This window comes from Brachyhypopomus gauderio, unplaced genomic scaffold, assembly GCF_052324685.1.
Source record: "Brachyhypopomus gauderio isolate BG-103 unplaced genomic scaffold, BGAUD_0.2 sc49, whole genome shotgun sequence".
Lineage (NCBI taxonomy): Eukaryota > Metazoa > Chordata > Actinopteri > Gymnotiformes > Hypopomidae > Brachyhypopomus > Brachyhypopomus gauderio.
This window is the reverse complement of record NW_027506874.1, coordinates 431,350-458,002: the sequence shown is the minus strand read 5'-3', so window position 1 is coordinate 458,002 and position 26,653 is coordinate 431,350. Positions and strand designations below refer to the sequence as shown.

At 41.6% G+C, this 26,653-nt stretch overlaps 4 protein-coding genes across 6 annotated transcripts; all 4 read right to left on the bottom strand.

Moving 5' to 3' along the window:
- Window positions 1–707: 707 nt before the first annotated feature.
- Window positions 708–8,242, bottom strand: nudt17 (nudix (nucleoside diphosphate linked moiety X)-type motif 17). The gene is made up of 8 exons (XM_076986818.1): window positions 7,931–8,242; window positions 7,708–7,824; window positions 7,320–7,503; window positions 6,686–6,711; window positions 3,368–3,463; window positions 2,610–2,708; window positions 2,317–2,450; window positions 708–2,114 (listed from the first exon to the last, which is right to left on the bottom strand). The coding sequence occupies exons 1-8, from the start codon at window positions 8,003–8,005 to the stop codon at window positions 1,943–1,945; spliced, it is 903 nt and encodes a 300-aa protein (XP_076842933.1). The 5' UTR covers window positions 8,006–8,242; the 3' UTR covers window positions 708–1,942.
- A 1,449-nt stretch (window positions 8,243–9,691) lies between these two features.
- On the bottom strand, window positions 9,692–14,842 carry LOC143487688 (uncharacterized). Of its 2 annotated transcripts, XM_076986755.1 has the most exons (8): window positions 14,152–14,842; window positions 13,859–13,938; window positions 12,816–12,926; window positions 12,403–12,459; window positions 11,547–11,663; window positions 10,774–10,842; window positions 10,228–10,341; window positions 9,692–9,953 (listed from the first exon to the last, which is right to left on the bottom strand). In XM_076986755.1, exons 2-8 carry the CDS (start codon window positions 13,916–13,918, stop codon window positions 9,867–9,869), a joined length of 615 nt encoding a protein of 204 aa, XP_076842870.1. In that variant the 5' UTR covers window positions 13,919–13,938; window positions 14,152–14,842; the 3' UTR covers window positions 9,692–9,866. The 2 variants fall into 2 exon arrangements, with proteins under 2 accessions (XP_076842870.1, XP_076842871.1); XM_076986756.1 differs by lacking the exon at window positions 10,774–10,842.
- Window positions 14,843–15,196: 354 nt separating this feature from the next.
- On the bottom strand, window positions 15,197–18,990 carry LOC143487687 (uncharacterized). The gene is made up of 7 exons (XM_076986754.1): window positions 18,837–18,990; window positions 18,200–18,398; window positions 17,987–18,088; window positions 17,605–17,661; window positions 16,859–17,020; window positions 16,461–16,577; window positions 15,197–16,104 (listed from the first exon to the last, which is right to left on the bottom strand). Exons 2-6 carry the CDS (start codon window positions 18,386–18,388, stop codon window positions 16,464–16,466), a joined length of 624 nt encoding a protein of 207 aa, XP_076842869.1. The 5' UTR covers window positions 18,389–18,398; window positions 18,837–18,990; the 3' UTR covers window positions 15,197–16,104; window positions 16,461–16,463.
- Window positions 18,991–19,869: 879 nt separating this feature from the next.
- sema4aa (sema domain, immunoglobulin domain (Ig), transmembrane domain (TM) and short cytoplasmic domain, (semaphorin) 4Aa) lies at window positions 19,870–26,317 on the bottom strand. 2 transcript variants are annotated; one of them, XM_076986817.1, is made up of 15 exons: window positions 26,156–26,299; window positions 25,048–25,095; window positions 24,814–24,968; window positions 24,613–24,666; window positions 24,368–24,463; window positions 24,126–24,219; window positions 23,859–23,975; window positions 23,631–23,758; window positions 22,652–22,833; window positions 22,388–22,529; window positions 22,099–22,285; window positions 21,870–21,985; window positions 20,997–21,160; window positions 20,596–20,666; window positions 19,870–20,500 (listed from the first exon to the last, which is right to left on the bottom strand). In XM_076986817.1, exons 2-15 carry the CDS (start codon window positions 25,061–25,063, stop codon window positions 20,049–20,051), a joined length of 1,974 nt encoding a protein of 657 aa, XP_076842932.1. In that variant the 5' UTR covers window positions 25,064–25,095; window positions 26,156–26,299; the 3' UTR covers window positions 19,870–20,048. The 2 variants fall into 2 exon arrangements, with proteins under 2 accessions (XP_076842932.1, XP_076842931.1); XM_076986816.1 differs by lacking the exon at window positions 25,048–25,095 and having other exon boundaries at window positions 26,156–26,317.
- Between the last annotated feature and the right edge of the window lie 336 nt (window positions 26,318–26,653).

The window sequence follows — 26,653 nt, the reverse complement described above, 5'->3', positions numbered from 1 at the left end:
GGGTCACCTGTCTCTGTGTGGGGGGGGGGGGTCACCTGTCTCTGTGTGGGGGGGGGGGGGGGGGGGGGTCACCTGTCTCTGTGTGGGGGGGGGGGGGGGGTCACCTGTCTCTGTGTGGGGGTCACACCTTCAGCCACCTGGAGTCTCTGCTTCTCTGGACTATTGTGGAAATACAAAAAGGTCCTTTGTGTTGATGGGTGGAGGTCAGAGGTCGTCCTTCAGGTCACAGATGAAACGGGGAGATCAGAACCGAGAGAGAGCAGGTAGTTGAGTGGGGAAGCCAGGCCTCTGATTGGATGATTGGTAGTTGAGTGGGGAAGCCAGGCCTCTGATTGGATGATTGGTAGTTGAGTGGGGAAGCCAGGCCTCTGATTGGATGCTGGAGGTCTAGAGGATATTTCCTCTTATTTTAACCAAAACAGGCCGAGGTCAACCAAACATGTTAGGCTAGTGCTAGCTGCCAGCCCCGAGTGTTGACATCGCAAAATGGATCTGTAAAGAAAGTGAGTGGCATGCAAATGTTCAATATTTGCTTCGTCTTGAGCCTTGAGCCATATCACTGCACACACCCCGTCCCGCCCATGTGTGGCTACACCGTGTGAAACTGATAAGTGTTTAAAGCAGGACGATAACGCAGGACTGACTATATCTTGATTATTCTCACCTTCTCAGACACCCTCAACATTTTAACACACTAGACACTGAGCTCAAATTTACGTTGTCACTTTATTTGAAACTATTAAATAAGAGAAAAAGAGAAAACAAGTGAAAGTTTTATCTGAAGAAAAGTCTCTGACAGAACTGACACAAGCTATAAAATAAACGTTTAGTTCCAGTCTGAGTCACGGCCACTGGAGTAATGTCCTCCTGACGCATGTGACAGGTCTCACGAATTCAAGCAGAAACGTTTTGCCCAGTAAATAAAATAGGAATTTAATGCATGATCACACACGCTTTCATTTTTGTGTTTGCATGATTAAGGGTTCATGAAAGATCTGCTGATCATGATGCAGATTTAACCACAGCAAACACACCCTTGTGAACATGTGCCCTCACACGAGCTGCTGGGCTCTGGGCTTCTGTACAGCCAGCAGAGAACCCACAACCGCTACTGGGACTGATCGTGGTTCCAGTTTCATGGGTGTTATGCAGTTTGTGAACACAATAGGTTAGCAATCTATGACTCACATAGCACAGGGGTGGTGACAGCACTTATAAAAGAATTATTCATTTTGTTCTGTACAAGCACACAAACACAGAGACAGATCTGACCATTAAACAGATGAACACACACACACACACACGTAACAGAACCACAATAACATTTGCCTTCAGAATCAGTAGTCACCAAGGTCTGTGGGTCATGGTCACACAGCAGACGTCTTCTCACCCTTCACACACCCCTGTGCTTGCGCTAGCTGTTGAGCTTTTTGTTTCAAAACAAATTATGCATAAGGCTAGATTAGTATAAAAACCATAAAAAGATGAAGAATTTGTAATTAAACAGAATATACTAACAAGAGGATGTGACTTAAACAACTGTCTAATGTTCTTTAATAATATGGTCACCCTCAAGTCCTGTGTGTGCAAAGAACAAAATTCTTTTCAAGCACCTGCTGGCCAGTCTCTGCTGGAGGTAACTCTTTACTGCCTCCTTGTGGCAAACTAAAAATTCATTTTAAGTAATTACATTAAATATTATTAAATAAGTACTTTATTAAACAAGTGCCTTATTCAAGAAACCATGCACCACAAAGTACACCAGCTGTTCCTGTATGAGACTTTAAAACATGCGTTACAATAGTCAAGATTCTTGTTGTGCAAAGATGGAGGATTACAACCAGAAACAGCTTAAATGATTCCCGCCAGCAGGTGGAGCTGTTGTGCTAAAGGTACTAGTGTACTGCTCCCACAGAGTCAAGAGGCAGACAGCCTTCTGCAACTAGCCCTGCTCAGCGTGGGCCTCCAGCGTCTGCAGCCAGAGTTCTAAGGCATATTTGGTTCCCGTGCTGACACGCTCAACGTCCTCTCCCTGGGCCGGGGCTCGGTTACACAGCACAGACACCGGCAGGACGGACTCGCTCAGCTCCCCCTCCGGAGACACGTCAGTCACGCTACCGAAGAGTGGGACAGAGGACATGAGACACACACACAGGACAGAGCCGAGCAGCAGGGCAGCGTTTATGGAGATATTTCTGGGATTTGTATATTTTGTAGTTCTCACAATTTTATTATTTATTTGATTTCTCCATATATTTTCACTTGTAATTGTATTGTACACAATGTATTATAATGAGGTGCAGAAAGTATAAATACCTGATAGCTTGAGGCAGACTAGCGGTGACATTAACCGACTGCTCCTCCCCGTCCACAGCACACACGACCTTCACCACGCCGGGCTCCACCCACACACACCCACTCACCTCCGCAGGGTCCGGCCTTAGACAGCTCTACCACAGCAAGGGGCCATGGACATATCATGAAGAGATGTTAACACCTAATAAAGATTTCACCTGAACACAACATTCCACCTAAGATTGCTCTGCACGCCAGGAGGTTTGTGCAAACCCACGTTACCTGTAGGCCAGGTGTGCACAGGCCAGGTTTACCTGTAGCTGCAGGTGTGTAAGGTGTGTAGACAGCAGGATGTAGGTGACGATGTGGTGTCTCTGGGGCAGCCCCCGCGACAACATGGGCGGATACACCGACTGACACACACAAGGGAGCAAGTTGAGCATTAATATCGTCAAAGAAAAAGAAAAGATGTTTTAGCCTTTAATCCACTTTTCTTCATGTTGTGAATTAAATTCACAAATCAAAAATATTTTTGTCTTTGTAATCAAAGTTAAATTGGTACTAGACAAAATGCTAAATTCAAGATTTCATATTGAGAATTAAATGTTTACATTTGGGAATTAATTTATTATTGGTCAAAATTGAATTTGTCATAATGACTTTGTAACAATTTAATTATTACAGGTTCTAATGTTTATGACATAATGTTTATGTTTGCACGAAGACGCTGAAACAGGAATTGTAGTATATGCATCGTGCTTCTAGCAAGTACCCGTGAAAATATTCCCATAAATATTCCCATAAAATGTTCATTCAAACAATATGTTGACAAACAATATGCTGACTTTATGAACACGTAATAAGAACCAAGGATTAGAGAATCTAAAACTACAACTGCAGACTGGGATATTTCAACTATAATGACCCCTGGGCCACATTTTCAGCACAGCGTTTTACGACACTGTGGATCAGCGGCTCAGGGGAAATGATGACTGGGACTTTTAGCTTCATTTCAAGAGTTGTGATGACACAGCAGACCCAGAACAGATTGTGTCAGCAACTGCAGCCCCACCTCCCAGAGACCCAGCACACGGGAGGAGGAGATGTCCGTTGGGCGGAGCCAGAGGCCTGTCTCCTCCCTCAGCTCCCGCAGGCCCGCCTCCACCAGCTAACGTAACGGGGGCATAAGAAACATGTCCATGGGTAACATTCACAGCATGAAAAGATGGTTCAAACATGCATTTGATTATTAAGGATCAGGCAGACTTTCACAAATAGTTTATGATAAACTGTGTGTAGTGTCAGGTCTATGAGGTAACACACTGATCCTGATAAACTGTGTAGTGACAGGTCTATGAGGTAACACACTGATCCTGATAAACTGTGTAGTGACAGGTCTATGAGGTAACACACTGATTCTGATAAACTGTGTAGTGACAGGTCTATGAGGTAACAATGATTCTGATAAACTGTGTGTAGTGACAGGTCTATGAGGTAATACAATGATTCTGATAAACTGTGTGTAGTGACAGGTCTATGAGGTAACAATGATTCTGATAAACTGTGTGTAGTGACAGGTCTATGAGGTAACAATGATTCTGATAAACTGTGTGTAGTGACAGGTCTATGAGGTAATACACTGATTCTGATAAACTGTAGTGTCAGGTCTATGAGGTAACACTGATCCTGATCAACTGTGTGTAGTGACAGGTCTATGAGGTAATACACTGATCCTGATAAACTGTGTGTAGTGACAGGTCTATGAGGTAACACTGATTCTGTGTATAGTGACAGGTCTATGAGGTAACACTGATTCTGTGTGTAATGACAGGTCTATGAGGTAATACTGATTCTGTGTGTAGTGGCAGGTCTATGAGGTAACACTGATTCTGTGTGGTGACAGGTCTATGAGGTAACACTGATTCTGTGTGTAGTGACAGGTCTATGAGGTAACACTGATTCTGTGTGTAATGACAGGTCTATGAGGTAACACTGATTCTGTGTGTAGTGACAGGTCTATGAGGTAACACTGATTCTGTGTGTAGTGACAGGTCTATGAGGTAACACTGATTCTGTGTGTAGTGACAGGTCTATGAGGTAACACTGATTCTGTGTGTAGTGGCAGGTCTATGAGGTAACACTGATTCTGTGTGTATTGACAGGTCTATGAGGTAACACTGATTCTGTGTGTAGTGACAGGTCTATGAGGTAACACTGATTCTGTGTGTATTGACAGGTCTATGAGGTAACACTGATTCTGTGTGTAGTGACAGGTCTATGAGGTAACACTGATTCTGTGTGTAGTGACAGGTCTATGAGGTAACAGATTCTGTGTGTAGTGGCAGGTCTATGAGGTAACACTGATTCTGTGTGTAGTGACAGGTCTATGAGGTAACACTGATTCTGTGTGTAGTGACAGGTCTATGAGGTAACACTGATTCTGTGTGTAGTGACAGGTCTATGAGGTAACACTGATTCTGTGTGTAGTGACAGGTCTATGAGGTAACACTGATTCTGTGTGTAGTGACAGGTCTATGAGGTAACACTGATTCTGTGTGTAGTGGCAGGTCTATGAGGTAACACTGATTCTGTGTGTATTGACAGGTCTATGAGGTAACACTGATTCTGTGTGTAGTGACAGGTCTATGAGGTAACACTGATTCTGTGTGTATTGACAGGTCTATGAGGTAACACTGATTCTGTGTGTAGTGACAGGTCTATGAGGTAACACTGATTCTGTGTGTAGTGACAGGTCTATGAGGTAACAGATTCTGTGTGTAGTGGCAGGTCTATGAGGTAACACTGATTCTGTGTGTAATGACAGGTCTATGAGGTAACACTGATTCTGTGTGTAGTGACAGGTCTATGAGGTTACACTGATTCTGTGTGTAGTGACAGGTCTATGAGGTAACACTGATCCTGATCAACTGTGTGTAGTGACAGGTCTATGAGGTAATACACTGATCCTGATAAACTGTGTGTAGTGACAGGTCTATGAGGTAACACTGATTCTGTGTATAGTGACAGGTCTATGAGGTAACACTGATTCTGTGTGTAATGACAGGTCTATGAGGTAATACTGATTCTGTGTGTAGTGGCAGGTCTATGAGGTAACACTGATTCTGTGTGGTGACAGGTCTATGAGGTAACACTGATTCTGTGTGTAGTGACAGGTCTATGAGGTAACACTGATTCTGTGTGTAATGACAGGTCTATGAGGTAACACTGATTCTGTGTGTAGTGACAGGTCTATGAGGTAACACCGATTCTGTGTGTAGTGACAGGTCTATGAGGTAACACTGATTCTGTGTGTAGTGACAGGTCTATGAGGTAACACTGATTCTGTGTGTAGTGACAGGTCTATGAGGTAACACTGATTCTGTGTGTAGTGACAGGTCTATGAGGTAACACTGATTCTGTGTGTAGTGGCAGGTCTATGAGGTAACACTGATTCTGTGTGTATTGACAGGTCTATGAGGTAACACTGATTCTGTGTGTAGTGACAGGTCTATGAGGTAACACTGATTCTGTGTGTATTGACAGGTCTATGAGGTAACACTGATTCTGTGTGTAGTGACAGGTCTATGAGGTAACACTGATTCTGTGTGTAGTGACAGGTCTATCAGGTAACAGATTCTGTGTGTAGTGGCAGGTCTATGAGGTAACACTGATTCTGTGTGTAATGACAGGTCTATGAGGTAACACTGATTCTGTGTGTAGTGACAGGTCTATGAGGTAACACTGATTCTGTGTGTAGTGACAGGTCTATGAGGTAACACTGATTCTGTGTGTAGTGACAGGTCTATGAGGTAACACTGATTCTGTGTGTAGTGACAGGTCTATGAGGTAACACTGATTCTGTGTGTAGTGGCAGGTCTATGAGGTAACACTGATTCTGTGTGTATTGACAGGTCTATGAGGTAACACTGATTCTGTGTGTAGTGACAGGTCTATGAGGTAACACTGATTCTGTGTGTATTGACAGGTCTATGAGGTAACACTGATTCTGTGTGTAGTGACAGGTCTATGAGGTAACACTGATTCTGTGTGTAGTGACAGGTCTATGAGGTAACAGATTCTGTGTGTAGTGGCAGGTCTATGAGGTAACACTGATTCTGTGTGTAATGACAGGTCTATGAGGTAACACTGATTCTGTGTGTAGTGACAGGTCTATGAGGTAACACTGATTCTGTGTGTAGTGACAGGTCTATGAGGTAACACTGATTCTGTGTGTAGTGACAGGTCTATGAGGTAACACTGATTCTGTGTGTAGTGACAGGTCTATGAGGTAACACTGATTCTGTGTGTAGTGACAGGTCTATGAGGTAACACTGATTCTGTGTGTAGTGACAGGTCTATGAGGTTTCTTCGGCGGAGGCAGATCTCGTACCTCCTCCCCCAGTTCCACATGTCCACCTGCAGGAAATAAGACTGACCTTTAGTCTTCTAGATTAGGACTACATGCACTAGGGCATTATGGGAGTGTTCCCTATGATGATCTATGTAACGCCTGCACCAGTCAATTTTTAATAACATGTTATTTGATTATTTTGCATCTAATGTCAGTTTAAGGTGCCGTTTTTCTGTTCTTGCCCAACATGAGGCAGGGACACTTCAGACAGCACCATATGCACAATATTAAACATATTTTTTATTCACGTATTCATGTATATCAAATAAGTAAAATTCCAACCCAACCCCACCAACAAAACGGCACATCATAAACCCCTCCAACATCGTAATGATGTGGAGTGCAGTCAGATCATCTCACGGTTCTGTGTGTACCAGTCCCCTCAGAATTAGCATGCAAATCTAGGGTCAGGATGCATAATTAGAAGGCAGATAATAAGAGCATCATTTCAGTCAGTGTAGCCCATGGCTCGTGAAACCTGATCTTGAGCAATAAAGAACTTCTATTTGAATACGTTCCCTGAAGCTGCTATTTAGTCAAACGTGAGAACGGCCGAGCTACTGATTCAGGACAGTGGAAACGTTCTCTGCAGGCTCTGCAGAATCACACTCACCAGGCGGGACCCACACTTTAGGGAAAATTCTGAGAGTTGGAGCTCGCCTGGTCAGCAACAGTCTCTGATTGGCTGACTGAAGTAGGACAGCCACACCCACATCCACGCCACGCCCCAGGGTGTCTGGTGGTATGGAGGCCGCTTCTGAGTGAGAGAGGTATTTGATTGGGCAGAATGGCGCCCTCTAGAGGTAGAAAGTGAGTTTTAACTTACAAAGAAAATCGCTACACGATTAACATATAGGGCAATATTTGATAACCCTCAAAAGGACCCTCCTGTAGACCCTGTAGACCCTCTTAAATGGATTCAGGACACGTGAAATATAAGTAAATGCAATTTTGGTTTGTGGTTTCCGTTACACTGTCATACGGATTTGTTGAAATCTAACCTTAAGAGGAACGCCGTGTTGGCGAGTCCCTTCACACAAAACAAAGCGATTATCCTCTAGAAAACACTTCACGCTTGTTTGGTCATGGAGGTTGCCTATGAAGTGTCCAGTAATGCTCTAGAAGAAAAAGAAAAGCACTGTTAACCTACACCGCTGCACGTATTTCAACGCACTTTCAACCACTGACAACTGACCCGAGACTAAAGCACCGCGGCTGACACACCTGGACGAAGCGGGCACACTGCGGGCTGCTGTCGCCCTTGGACAGGTGCACAAGAACCTTCCGGACCTTCTCCATTAGTACCAATCAATACTAATCAATCATTCCTAGAAATAACTTATTATTTATTAATCACGCAGGCTACCCCTATGTAGTAATCTCTATCTAGGCGCGTTAACGAGCACACTAGGTCTTGGTTTAAGGTTAGATAGAGAAATAAACACATGACGTTAGTTCAACAGAAGACGAAACCATATCAAATGTGTCCAAACCGAAAGAAAAGTCAACTAGGCGCAAATCATAACAGCAGTTCCAAGCTCCTACAAAATGGCCGCATGTTTTTCAAAATAAAGGCACAGAAATGTAGTAAACTCAATTCTCTATAATGAAAATATAAAAATTTGTGTATTTCAAACTAAGCAACTGTTACAAAGAAACAAACGAGCAGAGTATGGATATAGACACAGTAAATATAGAGTAGTTTAACTTTTAAATATCAAAATATTGAGAATGTCTTTAGAAGTTTCTTGACTCCTCACCCTTTAAATTTCCACCCAAAATTAAAGACAAAACATTTTGATTTGTCTAGTAAATCATATTTATTGTAAATATCAATCATTCACAAACACACATGAAACAGCCTATATTTTTACATCACTACATATAAAGAGATCATATAACACAGGCACAATGTAAATCTCACATGCTGTCACAAAGGCAATGACATACTGACACAAACAGTATTGTGAACTGACAACACATGCATCCACAAGAAGATTTTACAATACCAGCTGAGCCCTTGAATGAGGGTTCAACCTCTGACTTATTGTTATTATAGTGTCCATAATTTTGGTCACAAGTGGTGGCACTTACAAAGTTGGCAGTCATCATAGCTCTCCTGAAGTATCAGTAAAGATAAAACAAGATGACAAAAAAAGCCAAGCAATGCCAGTCATCTGTGTTAACACTTACACGGTTCTGACATTGTCCCTCCTTATCAGAAACACGTGTGTCTAATCAGAGCCATGTGTTTCTGATGGGAAGAAACATGTGCAGAACTTTTATTCTGGATTATTCTGGACAATATTTTATCGAGCTTTCGGTCTTCTGCAAAAACTGTCTACTAAAAAGAAAAAGTGTATAAACAGAGTGCCACTGATTCATTTGTGACGTTATTTCTATATTTGAAACACATTTGAGAGATTTGTGAAGAGTATAAAAAAATCCAGACATCATGATATCATATCAAACAGCGAGTAAATAGATACGACAAGTATGCAAACTGACAAGGCCTATGCAGTTTTGTTTACTATGTCTTCTCTGTGTGATGTTCAGTCTGATTCCATGAGCTCTGTTCCTCTTTTGGAGAGAAAGCTTGATAAATGCTGTTCAGTATTATCCAATGTTATTACATTTGTGACCTGACTGATGTTTCATGCAAATGATGTCAGCTCTAAAGCTCAGGCTTTCATTGGTGAAATGTGCACCTGCTCACTCATAGTTCTGTTGTGTTACTACAGCAGTTGTATTTCAGCACAAACATTTGTTCTTAGAGTAATCTGCTTCTTTTCAATATGGTTAGCATTCCAAAAAAGATTTGCTCTACAGTTCCAAATAAACATACCACATGTATTCTATTACTTGTTGATTCTACATTTTCATGCAAAGAAGCTACTGTCTATTAGTTCAAAATGAATGAGGTCCTAATAACTATTTAGCTATGCCAAAATTCTACATATTGCAGAGCTTGACGTGAGGACAGACAGCTAGCTATTTTAACTACATAGAAATTATTTCGATTTTCACAAAATGTTTTTTTTGTTTTTTTGTTTTTTTTTTTACCTGTGAATGGTTTGTGGATGAAACAGTCCTCTCATTTAATTGGTATGAAACTGTGCTAAAATTGTCTTATTTTATCCCATGAATGTAATTAGATTTTTCAGTTCCCAGCACGCATCGCTGCCCTGGCCTGCCCTCCAGAGCCATACTGTGGGTTTGCTGTGGCGTTTGGAATAGGTGTCAACTCCTGGGGAACACACAGTGAGTGCAAAGGTCAAACATGCAAAGCACCAAACAGTTCTAAAACAAACCAGGTCATTTTATGTTACCATTTCACCACAGTCAGACAGTTTCTGCAAAAAGCGTCTAAACCACTGCGCAGTGTCAATTTCCCTGTCTCAAATGTCTTGGTTACAAAATCCCAGTACATATTTTCTTAAATATTCACCCAGCTCCTGGATACAGAACAGCCTTGACATGTAAACTGTAACATCACAGCAGTAATGTGTAGTTTTGCTTACCTTAATGGCACTAACAGACAAGGCGTACACTCCTAAAAGAGCCACAACCAAACCAATAATGCACGCCAGCACCAAAGAGCCAATCAGTGTTCCCAGAATCCCATTCACCAAGAACTGCAGACAAAGAATTCAAACCAAACATGAAGACAGGGTAATTGGGCACCATACAGACTGGTGCAATATATATTTAAAATTATGATTAGTTAAATATGTTTTATTCCTAAATAAATAAATAAATCATATTAAATGGAACAGTGTATCAGATGCTCAGAGAGAAAATTGGGAAATGTTATACTTCATAAAAAAAAATAATAAAAATCTAATTTTCATATTGAAATCTCAGCAAGAGGATTTCATGGTGTTTAGGAGAAACCTCTACTTCCTGTCCTGCCTCAATTTCTTAACACCAATCAAATTAAGAGACCAAAAATAATTGCAGTGGACGTTTTCTTTAAAGTGTCTCAGCAGCTTTTTGGTGATCGTGCCAGACGTGTGTGTAACGGTCTCGTTGGTCAGCAAAGCACGGAGCAGAACTGAAGAACTCACCTCCTTCTGACCATCCTTATCTCCTTCTCCACAGCAGTTCCAAACTGAATGGAGAGGGTCACAACACCACTGAAACAAGCAGGACAGAGCCTGGGATCACACCTGCCTCACAGGTGACACACACCTCAGTACACAGCTTATCCTCTTATTTGATTGGGAATTTGGTTAATCCAATTAAGATTTGTTTTCTGCATTACAGTTTACACTTACACTTACATTTACATTAACATTTACGGCATTTAGCAGATGCTCTTATCCAGAGCGACTTACAAAGTGCTTTGCATCTGATCATAGAATTCATCCTAGTAATAGTATGTATAGGCCAGAATTCAAGATACCATTGAGTCAGACAACTACTAAACTACAGGAGTCAATGTCATTACCTAGTGTTTTGCAAGTTAGACGTTTGCCAAGAAGCACAAATAACCATAGACGGACATACAATTTACAACACTTTCTAGTACAAAGTATGATTTAAAAAACACTATGGAGAATTAAAAAAAAAAACTGTAAGAATAACTCTGCACTATCACAGACAAAATGGAAATTCTATACTTTCAGGTATTGGGCTACGTGAGCGAACAGCGGAATTTTGCTGAAGTATAACATTTTCCAGTCTGAGCATCAAATAACTCAGTATTATGAGTTTCTACATCCCTCCGCAAAATGTGCAAGAATACTGTGAAGATTCTGTCTGTTTTGCTCAATCTGTCTATGAGGAACTGGCTTAGTAAATGATAGGAAAGCTCTGATCAGATGTGTGTGGTGTTTACCTCACTGTCTCTGTAATAGTACGACTCCCCTCGGAACGGCACGTGTCTAGCTATGAGACCGAATCCCACAATGTCAAATGCAGCAGTCAGCAACTGCAGAACAATGTTTGTACCCACCTGGAAAAAAGTCAACATAAAAAATGAACAATAAAAGAGAAAATCTTGAAGTCACTGCTCAAAGATTTTTATGTGGTGTCAAAGTTACACACAGAAAGTATAGTACACCCTGCAGTTATTATAGTACACCCTGCAGTTATTATAGTACACCCTGCAGTTATTACATATTCAGTGTTTTGCTATGTACTGTGTGTGGCTCTGACTTCATGGTGTAACCTAGACACATTCAAAGAGACAGTTCAAGACAATACATCATCCTTGCAGGTGCATGGTTAGCTGTTTTCCCCATAAACACATCAAGCCCCTGGCATGGCAGCTGTACGAGCTCAGGAAACCTTCCATTTAAGCATGGAACATCGATCTTGGCTGTGCATCATGTTGAAATGGCATTTCAGGAAAAGTATTGACAATTATGAGGAATGAAATAAAACCTGCTTGGCACACTCAACTAAATTGCTTTTTGACAATACTTATCTGTCTGTTTGCCCTTGTGGAGGGGTAAGACTAGCCTAAAGACAAGGAGCTGTCCACGGTGCTGGAGTTGCAGGATTTCAGCACTGGGTATTCCACAAAGTGCTTTCCCAGAATTTATCAATTAAAATAATACTATAAAAAATACTATATTTAGTAAAATATACTAAAATGTAGATGTTAAAATCCCAGACCTTATGCATTAGAGTCACTGTGCATGAATGTTTATTGTTATGATACTTTTGCTAGTGAAAACTGAACATCATACCAGACATTTAGAAGGTCTCCGGCCGGCATGTACCAGGACTATTCCAGTAATAATGAGCTATAGGAAACAGTGACATAAAACATCGTATATCACTTAAATAGATCAAATTATTGCGATTGTTAACATAACTCATATAGCCATAGCCAAACTCCAGACATCCCCACAAAATGTGTTGCAAAAGATGTGTCCAATACAGAAGATTAACCAAAATTCAATCCAATGAAGAGTTTGTATCTTCTACTTTCACTGAAGATATGCTTGATTATGAAATTCAATTAATTTAATACATGTATTAAATTTACCTCAGTATATTATCGCATATACTAAAACTAATACCAGGTACTAATTTGTTGAAAAGTGTTAGGCTGACTGAATCAAGTCACTAGCTCAAGTTCACTATGATGTGTGTTTACCTGAGCACCGTTTAGAATTAGGATTATAATCTCCCGCTGAATATGATAGTGCAGCTTATACACAATCGTGCTCAGAATGACCGTCAGTGCACCAATAATGATCTCCACTGCCTGGAGGAACAGAGAAGAGAGTAGATCTGTTTAAACAGTGACTAGAGCAAACTCAGAACCACTGAACACTCAGAACCACTGAACACTCAGAACCACTGAACACGCAGAACCACTGAACGTGTCTCAATATGTTACTACTCCATAAATGAATTAGGGTGATGTAAAAGCAACTGTTAAAACCACAACCAGGAACTTTCATCCCACCAAACAATCATTTGAACCAATTATTTGCCCTCAAAACATTGAGATAAAGAGTATATTTTGTTCTTTTTCCAGAAAAATGCAAACTAGTCTATTTCTAAACTAACATCTTCTAAGTGTATGTGTATCTATGAAAATTCTTGGCCGTGTCCTAAACGTATGGCAAATTATGTCATTAGCAATTATATTAAAAATAAATTTAATCCAGAACAGTGATGGAATACATTCTACGTGAACTATTTTTAGTCAGTAAAAATTAGTGTAATTTGAAGCTTTTGTTTGTTGCACTCTTTCTAAATGTACTGCAGACATGCAGAAGACGTGCTGAGGACGTGACTCCAAATGTGTGCGCTCCGGTTCTGTTTGTTTATGTGTGCATGTCAGAGAGAGAGAGAGAGAGAGAGAGAGAGAGAGAGAGAGAGAGAGAGAGAGAGAGAGAGAGAGAATGTTTTTGGATTTAGGGCGTTTCCTTGGACGGCTAGTTGTAATTCTATGAAAAAGCATTTCATACAGAATAATTCTGATGAAAGTTAAGGTGTTGGTGTCTAACAATAATACTAACAGAAAGAATACACACGATCAAACGCAATTAAAATCTCAGTTTTTCATAATATTTGCATTAGGTCACGTAGCATACTGCAGGAAAACAGTGTAGTTATCAATATCTTTGCTGTAGTCTGTGATGTAGTCTCTTCAATCAGGATCATAGCTGAAAGCATAAAGAAACTCACCCCAAGGGTTTTGGGTTCCGCACTCTTAAACGCTTTAATTTGAGAGGCATACAGCGACATCCTGCTTAGTCGAGGCGGGACTGTGTAAAAAAAAACACAGAGATGATACGACAAATAACTTAGCAAAAATAATGATCACATTTCGAGGTGAAACGCATGACATGCGTTCTTGAATGACATATGTGGCACCGTGTAGTCCTATACTCTTTGCCCTTAAAATTGATAGATTTTCTGGAATTTTATGGAAAGCCAACAGTTAAAAAATATACTTAATAAGCACTGCGATGACCTACCTTGTGGCTGACTGGAGTTATGTGGAGCAGGTCTTCAGAAATCGAGGAGGGTCTCCGCAGCCAGCCGGACGTTGCGGCAGAGTTGATGTAATCATGCGAGGTTATTCCCACACGAAACGAGGCGGGCAGGCTCCCGGAGAACTTAGTTAGCTCTGTCTTTTATTCCAGACGACACACTCGTGCAGAAATGGATGTGATGGTCGTGCTCTGGTGTGGTGTATTTTTAACCCGGTTATGAATGATGTGGCGCTCGTAATCGTAGTCTAGCGCAGGTTAGTCTGGAGATCTGCAGTCCCTACCGTAAAGATAATCTTTAACCTGGATTATATTCTCTGTGCAGTCCGACCTGGAGCATCAGATTACACCAAAATGCAGTTACATTTAGGTGTGTAAGCACAGGACGGACGGCTACACTGAGACTAGACCTAAAGCATCCACTGGCGGACCTGCTCGTCTTGCTGTAGGAGGTGCGCACAGGACACTGGAGCCACTCCGATACTGACAGTGAGGTTTAGCACGTCGAGTCTGTCGTAGTTTATGCGCACAAACACAGTTGTGTTGGTCTAAGCACCAAGAGCCTGTTGTGATCTCTAAATGAGCTCCTGTCTACAGTGAGGTGGAAAAACAACCAGACGCGCCATTTTTAAAGGAATATTACGCGGTCAGAAGCAGAAGGTACACACACACACACACACACACACACACACACACACACACACACACACACACACACACACACACACACACACACACCTGGCGGGTCACTCGTCCTGCAGTCTGTCTATACGATGCACCAAATCAATAATAAAGAGCCAGCATTAATTAGAAAAGGATCTTCACTATCTGAACGATGATGCATTAAACAACGTATTACCCATCGATTGAATTATGTTAACTTGATACACGCCGTTTCTTAGCTCGTAATATAATGGAGTAACACCACCTTCCTTCATTAATACAGTGCTGAGTAACTGGGGCATAATAACAGATTCATATAATTTGATCAATGGCTAATGACAATTAAAGGAGTCTTATACAAGTTAGCTCTTCATGAACTTCAATGTTTATTTGCAAGAATATGTAAGCAATAAAAACGTAATTACCAATCACTACAAGGTGTAAAAACAAAAAACATCTTCACATGTGAAGGAAACACGGGACTCTTCCCAAAATGAATCAATTCATCCTTATGCTGTTTATCCTTCTAATGCCCAACACGTATGCAATTAATGCCATTAAAGTGCCATTATACCTTTTTATGTCAGTTGCCATTATAGTGGTGCGGATTATGCGTTTGCTTGGGGTGAATTAGGCAACAAATCTAACGTGTCACCAAAATGAAAAGTTTAACGTGTGTAGTTCAGTATTTACATGTAGGTCTTTTAGCAGACGCCCTTATCCAGAACGACTTCCAATGTGCTTTGCATCTGTTCACAGAATTCATCCTAGATATTAGCACAGATGGGTCAGAGTTCAAGATCCTCTTGAGCCAGACTACTACTGAACTATAGGAATCAATGCCAGTACCTAGTGCTCCATATAAACAGACTCAAACGTAACAGCAACAACAGGAATTAAAACTCATATCTAGAAGCACAAATAACCATAGACAGATAAAGATACAATATAAAGGACAAGCACAAGTGCTATCTGCGGTGTAAGTGCGGTATTATGTATGGTTATATGCTATGTGGATCTGCGGTGTAAGTGCGGTATTATGTATGGTTATATGCTATGTGGATCTGCTGTGTAAGTGCGGTATTATGTATGGTTATATGCTATGTGGATCTGCGGTGTAAGTGCGGTATTATGTATGGTTATATGCTATGTGGATCTGCGGTGTAAGTGCGGTATTATGTATGGTTATATGCTATGTGGACCATTTTTACTGTCCAACGTTTATACCAACCCTCCTCAAAACGCGGCAGCTGTCAGTAATGTCAGGGAGGGTTCCTAGAACACAGGAAATGGTAGTTAACAAGGAAACGTTACTGCTTGTGTTTATTAATCATCAGCACAAACAAACCCAAGTGAAATGATTCAATTTGTGTGTGACTGTGTGGGTTCAGATTTGTGTGTGACTGTGTGGGTTCAGATTTGTGTGTGACTGTGTGGGTTCAGATTTGTGTGTGACTGTGTGGGTTCAGATTTGTTTCGCCTGCCAGTTTGCAATTAAAACAGTTTTCAACTCAGTAGAAACCCCAGAAAATTCAGAGAAGCACCACTAATTATGTGTGAAGTGTGGAGATCCCACATTAAATCAGTTCTGAACGAGCTGGAGTAACAGACTGGTCTTGTGTTCATCTCACCATTCAGTTAGAGTGTCCTGACAGGCTGGCCTTGCTGGAAACAACAAGTGTGGTACACACACACCCCATCAGCACAGACAGTATCAGCAGCACAGACTTTAATCCATTCATTAAGTCCTAAAGAACACAAACAAGAAAGGTAGATGACATCCCAGCTACATAACACAAGAGGAATGCTATTATATAAAAGTCAGGCTGGAGTCTGTCAACACAACATCTGAGCACTGGTACAGGAAACTGAACAGCACTACACAAATGAGTGGAAGTCAGTAAATCTAAAATGACAGACAAATCAAGTTGGAGGTACAAAGCTTGATATAGAAGATTGTTTTTCTTCAATAGTTAAAACTCTTGGCTCTTGACAAGAGAGCAGAGGACAGTGTCATCATCATACTCACATTGAACCTTTGTGTCATTATTTTACAGTCCCACACATTGTCTTTGTAATTCCCTGCACATCCACTTGGGTCTGGTTTTATGGCAAGTTTGACGCAGAAATACAAGATGGCCGCCAGAGCAAGCAGAGCCCCGATGAGGTTCAGGACCAGAGTGCTTTTGATCTGACAAGACACACAATGCAAAATGATCTGAATCCCAGTCAACAGGGTCTAGATCAACAGGGTCTAGATCAACAGGGTCTAGATCAGGTATCCGGATCCGGACCCGAACGCCGTCCTGTCCGGACCCAATCACATTCCTGATTAACTGGATACGGACCCAAATGCCAAAAAAATTTTAACGGGAGACTATATTTTAAACCGGAGAATTTATTTTCAGACGAGTGTTACGTTCACCACCCATTTGAGTGTTACGTTCGCCCCCCCCCCCCAACAACTTTCGTTCACCACCCCCCCCCGCTCAACAACTTTCGTTCGCCACCGCGGACCCGGACCTAAGGTCTGAGCTATCTGCCAAAAATGGACCGCGGAAAGATTTAATTGATTACCCCTGGTCTAGATCCTACAGGCGTCCTGCTCTCTTTATCCAGGAGTCACACAGTCAATCAACAACAATAATTTAATCAATTAAAGTATCAATCAAGGGGCTAAAAAATCCAGGACTACCACATTTTGGCTGCTGTGACACCTGCACTCGGCAAAATAAACATTTTTAAAGACACGTCATATCAAGATTTATCACTTACTCGTCGAACACAGGTTCCCTTGTATGTAGCCAAAGTTACAGATCCACAAATGACACACTAGAGAAAAAAAAGGAAAATAAGGAAATTGTTGTACATTTAAATGTCTTACTTCCTACCTGTGTTCATTAACTTTATACTTTTTCATATTAAAATTGAAGACATAAACAATGACAATGGCACATTCATAGTGAAGGATAAATACAGAAAAGATGGAGAGAAGGTATCAATGACAGTGATGTATATGAGAAATTAATCCTCTATGGTATAGTATTTCTTTCAATCAGCCTTATTTCAGAACAATGAAAGATGCATTAATCTGGTTGGTGAGATCTATCTGTGTTCTGTGCAGGACGTCACCACAGATGAGGGTGTTGGGGCTCACCAATATTCCCAGTGCCAAAGGAACTTCTCCTTGTAGGGTGGCGGTGACTATGTTGACTGTTCCCAGGGCTACCATCACCAGCCCAATAAAGACCTGCACAGTCTAACAGAGTCCAAACCAAAACCCAAACTAAAACCGGAGTGCCACAACAGCGTTATACGTCTTGAAAAGTAAGCAGAATCTGATTGGTTACGTTTATGTCAGTCTCCGTACCCCCAGTGCGATTGGCTGGCCCTTCAGGAACAGCCTGCTTAGGTTCGGCACGTCCGGCTTGGTCTCTCTGTGCGCGCCCCCGCCGTGCTCGCACCCGCTGGACGCAGGAGCGCGCGTAGTCTCCAGGTTCAGAGGGATGATCTCGGTCACTAGCCGAACCCCGTGAGCAGCAGTGGTCACTGTGGCCATTTCTCACGTTCTTGAGAAATGTTCAAATATGAACATAGTTTAGTCTTCTTCCAGTACATGTTTTGTAATCAGACGCGTTTATCAACCTACGTGTGTGTTTATATAATAGTTACTAACAGTTCGTTAGAAAATTCACCGCATCGCATCACATCGACGCTTCTTATGCGAATACAGTGACATTCACACCAAATATGTAACTACACTCATGTATTAGTTTGAACAAGGCCGATAATAACACATCAGTTGATAATAAATCAATTCTGGGCCCACCATAAACGTACTGGGCCCAGACACACAGTCAACGTGTTACATGTTGAGTTCGAGGAGAAAATTGCGGTGTCCTCATGACTAAACTAAACGTAGGTGTCTTCATAACAGCTTCACAGTCACATTTGTACATGTTTCTCTCGAAATTATCTTTAAACAACTATATATCGCTACAACTTACCAGTCAGCTTCTCCTTCTAACTTCCGTCTTCTCCGAGAGGACATGGAGGTTTGGTCACTGGACCTGGAAACTCCCACCTCACAATATTAACTCTGAGTTATTCACGACGAAACCCCCAAACCCGTCCAGATCATGGTGGTTCGTGTAGTGATCTTAACCCAGTCCACATGGGTTTTGTAACGGTGGTTTTACACGCTTTTCACCCATTACAGTTTGTTCTCCATCCAGGTGAGACCAGAAGACCTGCTAGATCCACCTGGGACCTTCATGACAGGAAGAACGTGGATCGTCTTCTTGGTTCCGATTAATGGGTTGAGAAACGCTGGATTATTTGCCTTCTTTGACCCATGGTCCAATTTCAAAATCAGTGCCTATTTTTTAGAAACAAGGAATTCTGGCTTTTAATTTGACTACGTTGGTGTGTGTAACGAGTCCAGGAGGTCAGCGCCCCTGATTAAACTCAACGAGGTTAAACTCGCACCAAACGGTGGCGCTATGGTGACCAAACTGTGTTTCACCTCCTGTCCCGGGTTATTTTTAAAAAGTGAGGAAATGTCCTGGTTTTTAAATGACCTTCATCGGACCATTAAGACTGATTAAACTTAATCAAGACTGGATTAAACTTTCACGAGTGACTGTAGCGCGCGGTGGAGGCGTTAATACGCGTTATTTGCAGTGTTCTCCGTAACGATATGTGGTAGTATAAAGAAACACCCCTCAAAAACAGGGGAATGAACATTTACCTGACCAATTTTAATGTTGCTTTGTGTTTCAGGTTTGAAAAGTGCTGGAATTTAGGCTAAAGTGAGCGCAGCCCTGTTCAGAATGTAGACAGCGTGACTGTCAGTACGCAACATGCAACAACCACCCCACCTGTATTTTGTTACGTGGTTGAGAATATTTCATGTAAATATAAGTAGGTGTAATCGCTGTTTTGTTAACAGGACACTCCGTGTCCACAGATATAATTCCTCTTTGTCAAAAATATGAAAAATGAAAAAAAAAACAATCACAATACTTATTTGCCCGAAATGTATTCCTGCACCACAGTCAAAATATTTTTATTGTTTTATAATATAGAGAAAATTGCCTGTACATGAAAACTCCATAGTTCAGATGGCAGTAAGCCATATTTTATTTATCTTATTTTATTGTGTATAGTCATGTACTGTGATTATCATGATATTTGTGCAGGTCTCTTCATGCTAATGTTTAGTTGGTAATCTGCTCATGGCCAGCAGTGTGACTCCGTCTCCACCAACACACTGTGGCAGCAGCGAGCAAGCACAGACATACAGCCAGCAGACCGGAAACAGCTAGCAGCTCATCATAGTAGCTCTTTGTGTGTGTAAGAGGCAGGCAGCTACTCGGTGTGTATTCAGGGTGCAGCGAGGTGTGTGAGGAACTCAGGGAGTGAGCAGGAACTTGTGCTTTCACAGAGTAAATGGCCAGCGTTTCCTGGAGACCCTGCTGTTCAGAAACACAGTGGAACTCCAAAGCAGTTCTGGGCGTGACGAGGATGAGCAGGTTGTCTTCTCGCTGCTGCAGGTAGGGGGACAGAGGCACCACGCTGTGATTGGAGAACCTCCAGCTAACGTGGTCCAGACTGGAGCGTGGAGCGCACGGGAGCAGGACCAGCTGGTCTGCATGGGCGTAGACCTCCTCTGGAACAGGGACACACACAGACAAACCCTGACACTGGCAGACTGCTCACTTCACACTAGAAACTTTGAAATGCAAAACAGGAAAGAGGATTTACTGGGGACAAGTGCTGTGTTGTCCAAGTTTTCACACTGTTCTGTGACATTGCCATTTTCTACATCCTGGGATCTGTTTGCACACACACACACACACACACACACAGATGGAGACAGAGAATGTTGTACACATTTTATATATGCTCAGAGGTGTCAATTCCAGGTTCAGAAAGTAAAAGTCCTCACCAGGATTTTGCTCAGGCTTCCTGAATTGCACCAATTAGAAAATAAATGTAGCAAGCTTGAGCAAAATCCTGGTGAGGACTTTTACTTTCTGAATCTGGAATTGACACCTTTGTATATGCTAAAGCATATTCATTGTTAAATTGTGTCTACAGTACAATAGAAAAAAAACAGTCCTGGAGTCCAACCAAAAGACTAAGTGAGAAACTTTGATACTCACAAAGTAGATTTCATGTTGGACACTGGGACACAGGCTTTGTCCGCTGGGTCCCAGCCACAGAATGGGTCCTGAGTCAACACACACTCTGCACAGCTTGAGTAGAAGGAGCAGTTTGAGACAGGCACTCTAATCACACCTTCAGAGGACCCCACAAACACCACGCCCTACATGGAGACACAAACATCTCTAATCACACCTTCAGAGGACCCCACAAACACCACGCCCTACATGGAGACATAAACATCTCTAATCACACCTTCAGAGGACCCCACAAACACCACGCCCTACATGGAGACACCAACATCTCTAATCACACCTTCAGAGAACCCCACAAACACCAACATCTCTAATCACACTTTCAGAGAACCCCACAAACACCAACATCTCTAATCACACTTTCAGAGAACCCCACAAACACCAACATCTCTAATCACACTTTCAGAGAACCCCACAAACACCAACATCTCTAATCACACTTTCAGAGAACCCCACAAACACCAACATCTCTAATCACACTTTCAGAGAACCCCACAAACACCACGCCCTACATGGAGACACCAACATCTCTCAAGGCAGCAGATATCCGTGCAAAATAGCTTAAGGTTGCCACACTATGCGACACACATAATATCAACATCAATCTTTCTTTCACCAGTTCTCAGCCAGAGAGATTAGCACTGCATATCTTAAATGATTTTATCTTCATAGATGTGACGGGACAGTGTTCAGCAGTGTTAATGCAAATATCACTGTGGAGTTTGTGTTGAGGTGCCAGATTTGAGTAACTGGAGAACCTTGCTTAGCTGTACTTGTGGCTGGAACAGATTGAGGTCTATAAAAATAATCATTTTAAATTGTGAAATGTTTTAAAACCTTGGTGATGGAGAGAAGGATGGTTGTGGTGATCTGTGGTTGTTTGAAGACCTGGATTGCTTCAATGATGTGATATCTGTCTTTTAGCAAGACAACTTTGTGAAGATATCCAGTCTCTACAGAGAAGATTTCCGAAAGGGTTGTGAGAGTTTGCCAGCTAAGTAAATAATGAAATCCAGTTTCAGGATTGTCTCAGCAAAAATGAGATTTCTCATTGAAGCCCCCTCACCGCTAAGCAGGTAGAGGATGGTGTAGATGTAGCCGTTATGAGCCTGGACTCTTTGTGCTGTGATGCGGCTGTACACCTCTGTGGATGTAAAACCCTGCATATGCACCGCTGCCTGCACTTTCTTAGCTGTTAGGAAGGCTTTCTTCACCAGGGTCAGTGTGCTGTCACTGGCATTGTGTAACCCACACTACAAAAAGAAGATTTCGTGATTGCAGCTACATTTTACAATCGGTACATTTTCAGCATTGAAAGTGCTCAATTTAGGTAAGATATAACCAGGCTGTGTTACTTTGCCCAACGTGGCGTCTGTGTTAGATTTTTCTTTCCATTGACCAGTTTCCACATTATAGGTTTGATAATTTCCTGAGAATGCTGCTTTAATGTCTGCTAACGTAAAGGCACAGACTGCAGACCGACCAGACGCTAAGGCCCTGCGGATGAGCAAGAGAGAAAGATAGTAAATTAAACACACTCACACACACACAGTTACTAAATGCCTTTCAGAATCATGTTACTTGTATTGGATAACATGAGCAGAGGGTTTTGTATGGACCACTGAGAGCTGAAGGTGCCATAGAACACTGTGTTCTCAGGGGTTTTGTCGTCAGCAGGTGGCACCATTACGATGTCCTGGAGCACAGCGAAAGGTAACTGCTTCTCCACCTGGCATACGAGGTGAGACTTGGCAAACGATGTCCATTGCTTCTGAAGGACCCGCTTGCCTCCTGTGTCATCCTGCAAAACCAGCCGCCAATGAATAAAATACAAAACGTTCCTCTGAACATGTAATATAATAGCATGAAATATAATAGCATGAAATGCCATGGTGCTAAATGCCCCAGCATAACAATCACATCAGGCTAGTTCAGAGCATTAAATATGATGATAGAACATTTTTACTTTTATAATAAACTTTAATTACAGTATTTGTTTGTTTGTTTAAGTTAAAAACTGAATTTCTAGTTTGTCATTTTTAACACTAGACATATTGAAGGTATGGAACTGAAAATAACTTTAAAAGTAAGAACTGAGATTTTCTTGACGTAACCCAGAGCTGCTTCAGTACAGCAGCTGAGGTCCTGAGGTCTGGACACTGTGAGAACGGGAACTTCATGGAGTGTGAGGACGACTTTCACTGTCGTCATGCGGCGTGGCTCTTGTGTTTAATGGATTCTCAGCAGCAACATGTGGGCCTGTCAGGTGCCGTGATGTCACCCAGTTCTGCCCACCTTGGTTTTCAAACCTACCTAGATCCCCTATCCAGTGAATGGGATTCTGGGATGGATTTCACCACAGAGGACACGTGTGGTACTGCGATTCGGACTAACTCAGCATTGCAAAATAGCTTTATGCTGTTTCTTGGGAGCATGCAGATTCAAATGCATGCTGGTGTATTGCCAGGCACAGATAGGGACGTGTCTCCAATAGCAATAACCCACCTTGTGTGCTGGATTTAAAATTTTAAGCATTTATCAGCAAACATCTAATGTATTGCTGTAAGCAGATGAGAATGAGGAGAAAGGCCTGCTTACTATACAGACTTGGGCCACACGCGACACAGTGAATTCATTGATGAATTTGTACTCGGTTCCTTCTTCCCTGAAGAAAAACAGCACCTTCCCCTCGCTGGGGATGAAGAAGGAGCTGATGAAAGTAGCATCTAGATGAGAGAGAGAGAGAGAGAGAGAGAGCGTTCACTGTCATGGCTTGCTGTGATCAGGGTGTAAAATTATGCTGGCAAAAGTTCGAGAAAGACGAACCTTTGAGGGGTTTAGGATCTGAAAGTTGTAGGTCATTTCTGTTGTCGCTAAAATAACGTCCGATGACAGGTGTCTTTCCAAAATAGTCACTTGTTGTGGCAGTAAACAGTTTTCCATCTGAGCAAAAAGCACCTTTCATTTTTACTAAGATTCCAGAGTTATCACTGTTCAGACGGGCGTGTAATGTGTTGACACAGGCGTGTACTGGGCTGTTCTGTTATTGTGTAAGCGGATGCTACGCAGGTTGTGAATCCCGACAGGTCTCACCCACAACAAGAGCTGTGCTCCTCTCTTTCTCACGGTAGGGGCAGTGACCTTTGACCTGCTCTGGCATTTTGCTGATGTTCAAAGAATCTGCAGTCTGAGAGAGAAGCATTGGGTTCCCTGAGGTTGAGCCACACATATGAGCAGAAAACCAGGAGAAGATACGTAACTCAAACAGGACTGGGCCTATACGTAACTCAAACAGGACTGGGCCTATACGTAACTCAAACAGGACTGGGCCTTACTAGGATTGTGTAGAGTGGTCTTGAAGGCCCCGACGCACAAGCATACAAATGAGTCGAGTTGATGAACTGCAAAATCCGGACGAAGTTTGTACAAATCTGTAGAATTCAAGAAAAACTAATTTAGATTGATTGAAACATTGAAATAACAGAATGCATTGTTCATAAATAAAAGGTTGGGTAAATAACCCAAGATGGTGACCAGAACTTGACCTTGTCAATAAACATGATAAGGAAGCAGACCCCACCTTGTTGGACACTCCAGAGTCACGTCCACAGTCTTCTGGTGCTACCCAGTCAAACTGTAAAACAAACTCATGTTATCCTGCTAAAATAGGAAATTATTATTCATGTGTACTCACACTTAAGTTCAAACTCATAATCAAAGGAAACTCAAGTATCAAAGAAATCAGTAACACTTTATGGGTTTTTTAATACTACAGACAGACCTTGTTCTTAAGTGTGATGCCATCAGACTGACTGACGTCGATGGACAGCACAGCATCACGACCCCCGACGAACAGCGTGGCAGCGTCTGGGCTCAGCAGCAGCGTGCTGGTGTTTTGAACATCGTTGAGTTGAGAGAGGGGGCGGCCTGGAGCTCCTGGGAAACACAACTGTAGCTGTTGTGAAACAGCACAACTACAAGAGGAACCGTCCTGAGCAACGTTGTCAACACTCACCAAGCATGGGTGCCATGGCAACCAGAGATGCGAGTCTCTAAACTTCATCTAAAGAAAATATGTTATCAACATTTTCACTTATTTTTTTAATAAGTGGCCATATGAACTTAAATACTTCTAAAAATAATTTTTGTTCTATTAATAAAATGACATTTAAGCCAAGCTTTTAAGAAATAAAGCATAAATGCCATGAGAAAAGGCTAGACTGCTATTATTAAAACCATTCACCTGTTGGGTTATAAGAATGATTAAATGTGTATTGTAGATATAACGTTGTAGAACGTGTCATGACGTTTGGGGTTGGTGGTCTCTTACATTCTTTCTTCTCAGTGGGTTATGTGAACTTGTGCTGTACTGACATGACTGTTCGAAGAACTGAGCCCATTTTGGTTAGGAGTTTCAGAGAAAACCGTTATCGGATACACACGTGCTCATCAGATACACATGTGCTCAGATATAGCAAATAATCTTTATCATCAGAGCTGCTAAAAGATGGTTGTAGATTTCATCAACGTCTAATTGTGGTTTTATAGATAACACATCTTTGAGACATTATAGTTAAGAAAATTATCTTAATTACTAGTGTGGTAACTTAAGCATGAGTAGTGGGTCTTTTTTGTGAATTTAGTTAAATTACTATCTTTTAATCTTGGTGCATGTTGATTTAAGATTCTGTATTTGGTCACAATGGAAATGAATGATGGTGTAAATCACATTCAATGTTTGAACTAGATTTTCCTGAATATCTTCCAAGAAAGTAGAGGCCAAGTTTTGTATTATCATTTTTAGTATTATTAATATTTGCATTTTGTTTTTATGAATCTAGACATTTTATTTCTCCATTACACCAGATTTAAATTCATTGTGCCTCAACTTTAGATCAAACTTTGTCTGAAGCTGTTAAAATGATTTCTAGATAGGCCAGTGTTAAAAAAAACTTAACTTTGTTATTTTGTGCTGGAGTATCAGATTTAATTTGTATTGTTTATATATTAGAAATGACTAATTATTCTTGATAGAATTTTCCGTTACTTTATGAGGTCTTAAAATCAAACAATAAAGACAATAAAAAGTTAATAAAAATAATCCAGTAAATGTTGCTACCCACCGATAAGAAAGGAGGTCCTTGGAGTGACGCCGCTTTGTGAGAGATGCAGGAACCCTAAAATGATACAGAAAGTCCAGAATCCATGAACACCCGTCATAGTGAGGAGACCCAGCAGGACAGGCACCAGTGCACACTTGCGTCAGATTAACTCAACACGGAAGTTCAGAAATGGAGCTCTGCTCACATCTCCACTGATGAAGAGGAAGGAAGATGTTAACCACAGGCTTCACTTCAGTTCTGACACTTCTCGCACACAGCAGCGAGGGCAGATGTCACCTTAACATTCTGGCTCCGTGCTCAGGATATGAAACACGTAAAAAAAAAAAGTCCTGATTGAAATGTTATCAACATGACAAACACAGAACAGGCTCGTCAACTGCGTCACCTTTTTTGAGATGTTCCTTTTTTAAATAGCAAAATCAGAAAGGCATAACAGTTGCTTGCACTCTGTACTAGCTGCCTGGACTACAATAGGGTTGTGTACATGGGCTGTCCTAG

Excerpts from the sequence above, each read along its gene's own strand:
- sema4aa (XM_076986816.1), bottom strand. The coding sequence starts at position 26,252 with ATGACGGGTGTTCATGGATTCTGGACTTTCTGTATCATTTTAGGGTTC. Across the intron at positions 23,976-24,125 it reads GAGCACAGCTCTTGTTGTGG|ATGGAAAACTGTTTACTGCC; the intron begins GTGAGACCTGTC and ends CTTTTTGCTCAG. Across the intron at positions 22,530-22,651 it reads GGCACCTTCAGCTCTCAGTG|GGCCTTAGCGTCTGGTCGGT; the intron begins GTCCATACAAAA and ends GCTCATCCGCAG.
- LOC143487688 (XM_076986755.1), bottom strand. The coding sequence starts at position 13,918 with ATGTCGCTGTATGCCTCTCAAATTAAAGCGTTTAAGAGTGCGGAACCC. Across the intron at positions 11,664-12,402 it reads GGAGACCTTCTAAATGTCTG|GTGGGTACAAACATTGTTCT; the intron begins GTATGATGTTCA and ends ACTTTTTTCCAG. Across the intron at positions 10,342-10,773 it reads ATAAGGATGGTCAGAAGGAG|TTCTTGGTGAATGGGATTCT; the intron begins GTGAGTTCTTCA and ends CTTTGTCTGCAG.
- nudt17 (XM_076986818.1), bottom strand. The coding sequence starts at position 8,005 with ATGGAGAAGGTCCGGAAGGTTCTTGTGCACCTGTCCAAGGGCGACAGC. Across the intron at positions 3,464-6,685 it reads ATGTGGAACTGGGGGAGGAG|CTGGTGGAGGCGGGCCTGCG; the intron begins GTACGAGATCTG and ends CCGTTACGTTAG. Across the intron at positions 2,451-2,609 it reads TTACACACCTGCAGCTACAG|AGCTGTCTAAGGCCGGACCC; the intron begins GTAAACCTGGCC and ends TTGCTGTGGTAG.
- LOC143487687 (XM_076986754.1), bottom strand. The coding sequence starts at position 18,388 with ATGGCCACAGTGACCACTGCTGCTCACGGGGTTCGGCTAGTGACCGAG. Across the intron at positions 18,089-18,199 it reads GCCAGCCAATCGCACTGGGG|ACTGTGCAGGTCTTTATTGG; the intron begins GTACGGAGACTG and ends GGACTCTGTTAG. Across the intron at positions 16,578-16,858 it reads TAATGACACAAAGGTTCAAT|GACTTAATGAATGGATTAAA; the intron begins GTGAGTATGATG and ends TGTGTTCTTTAG.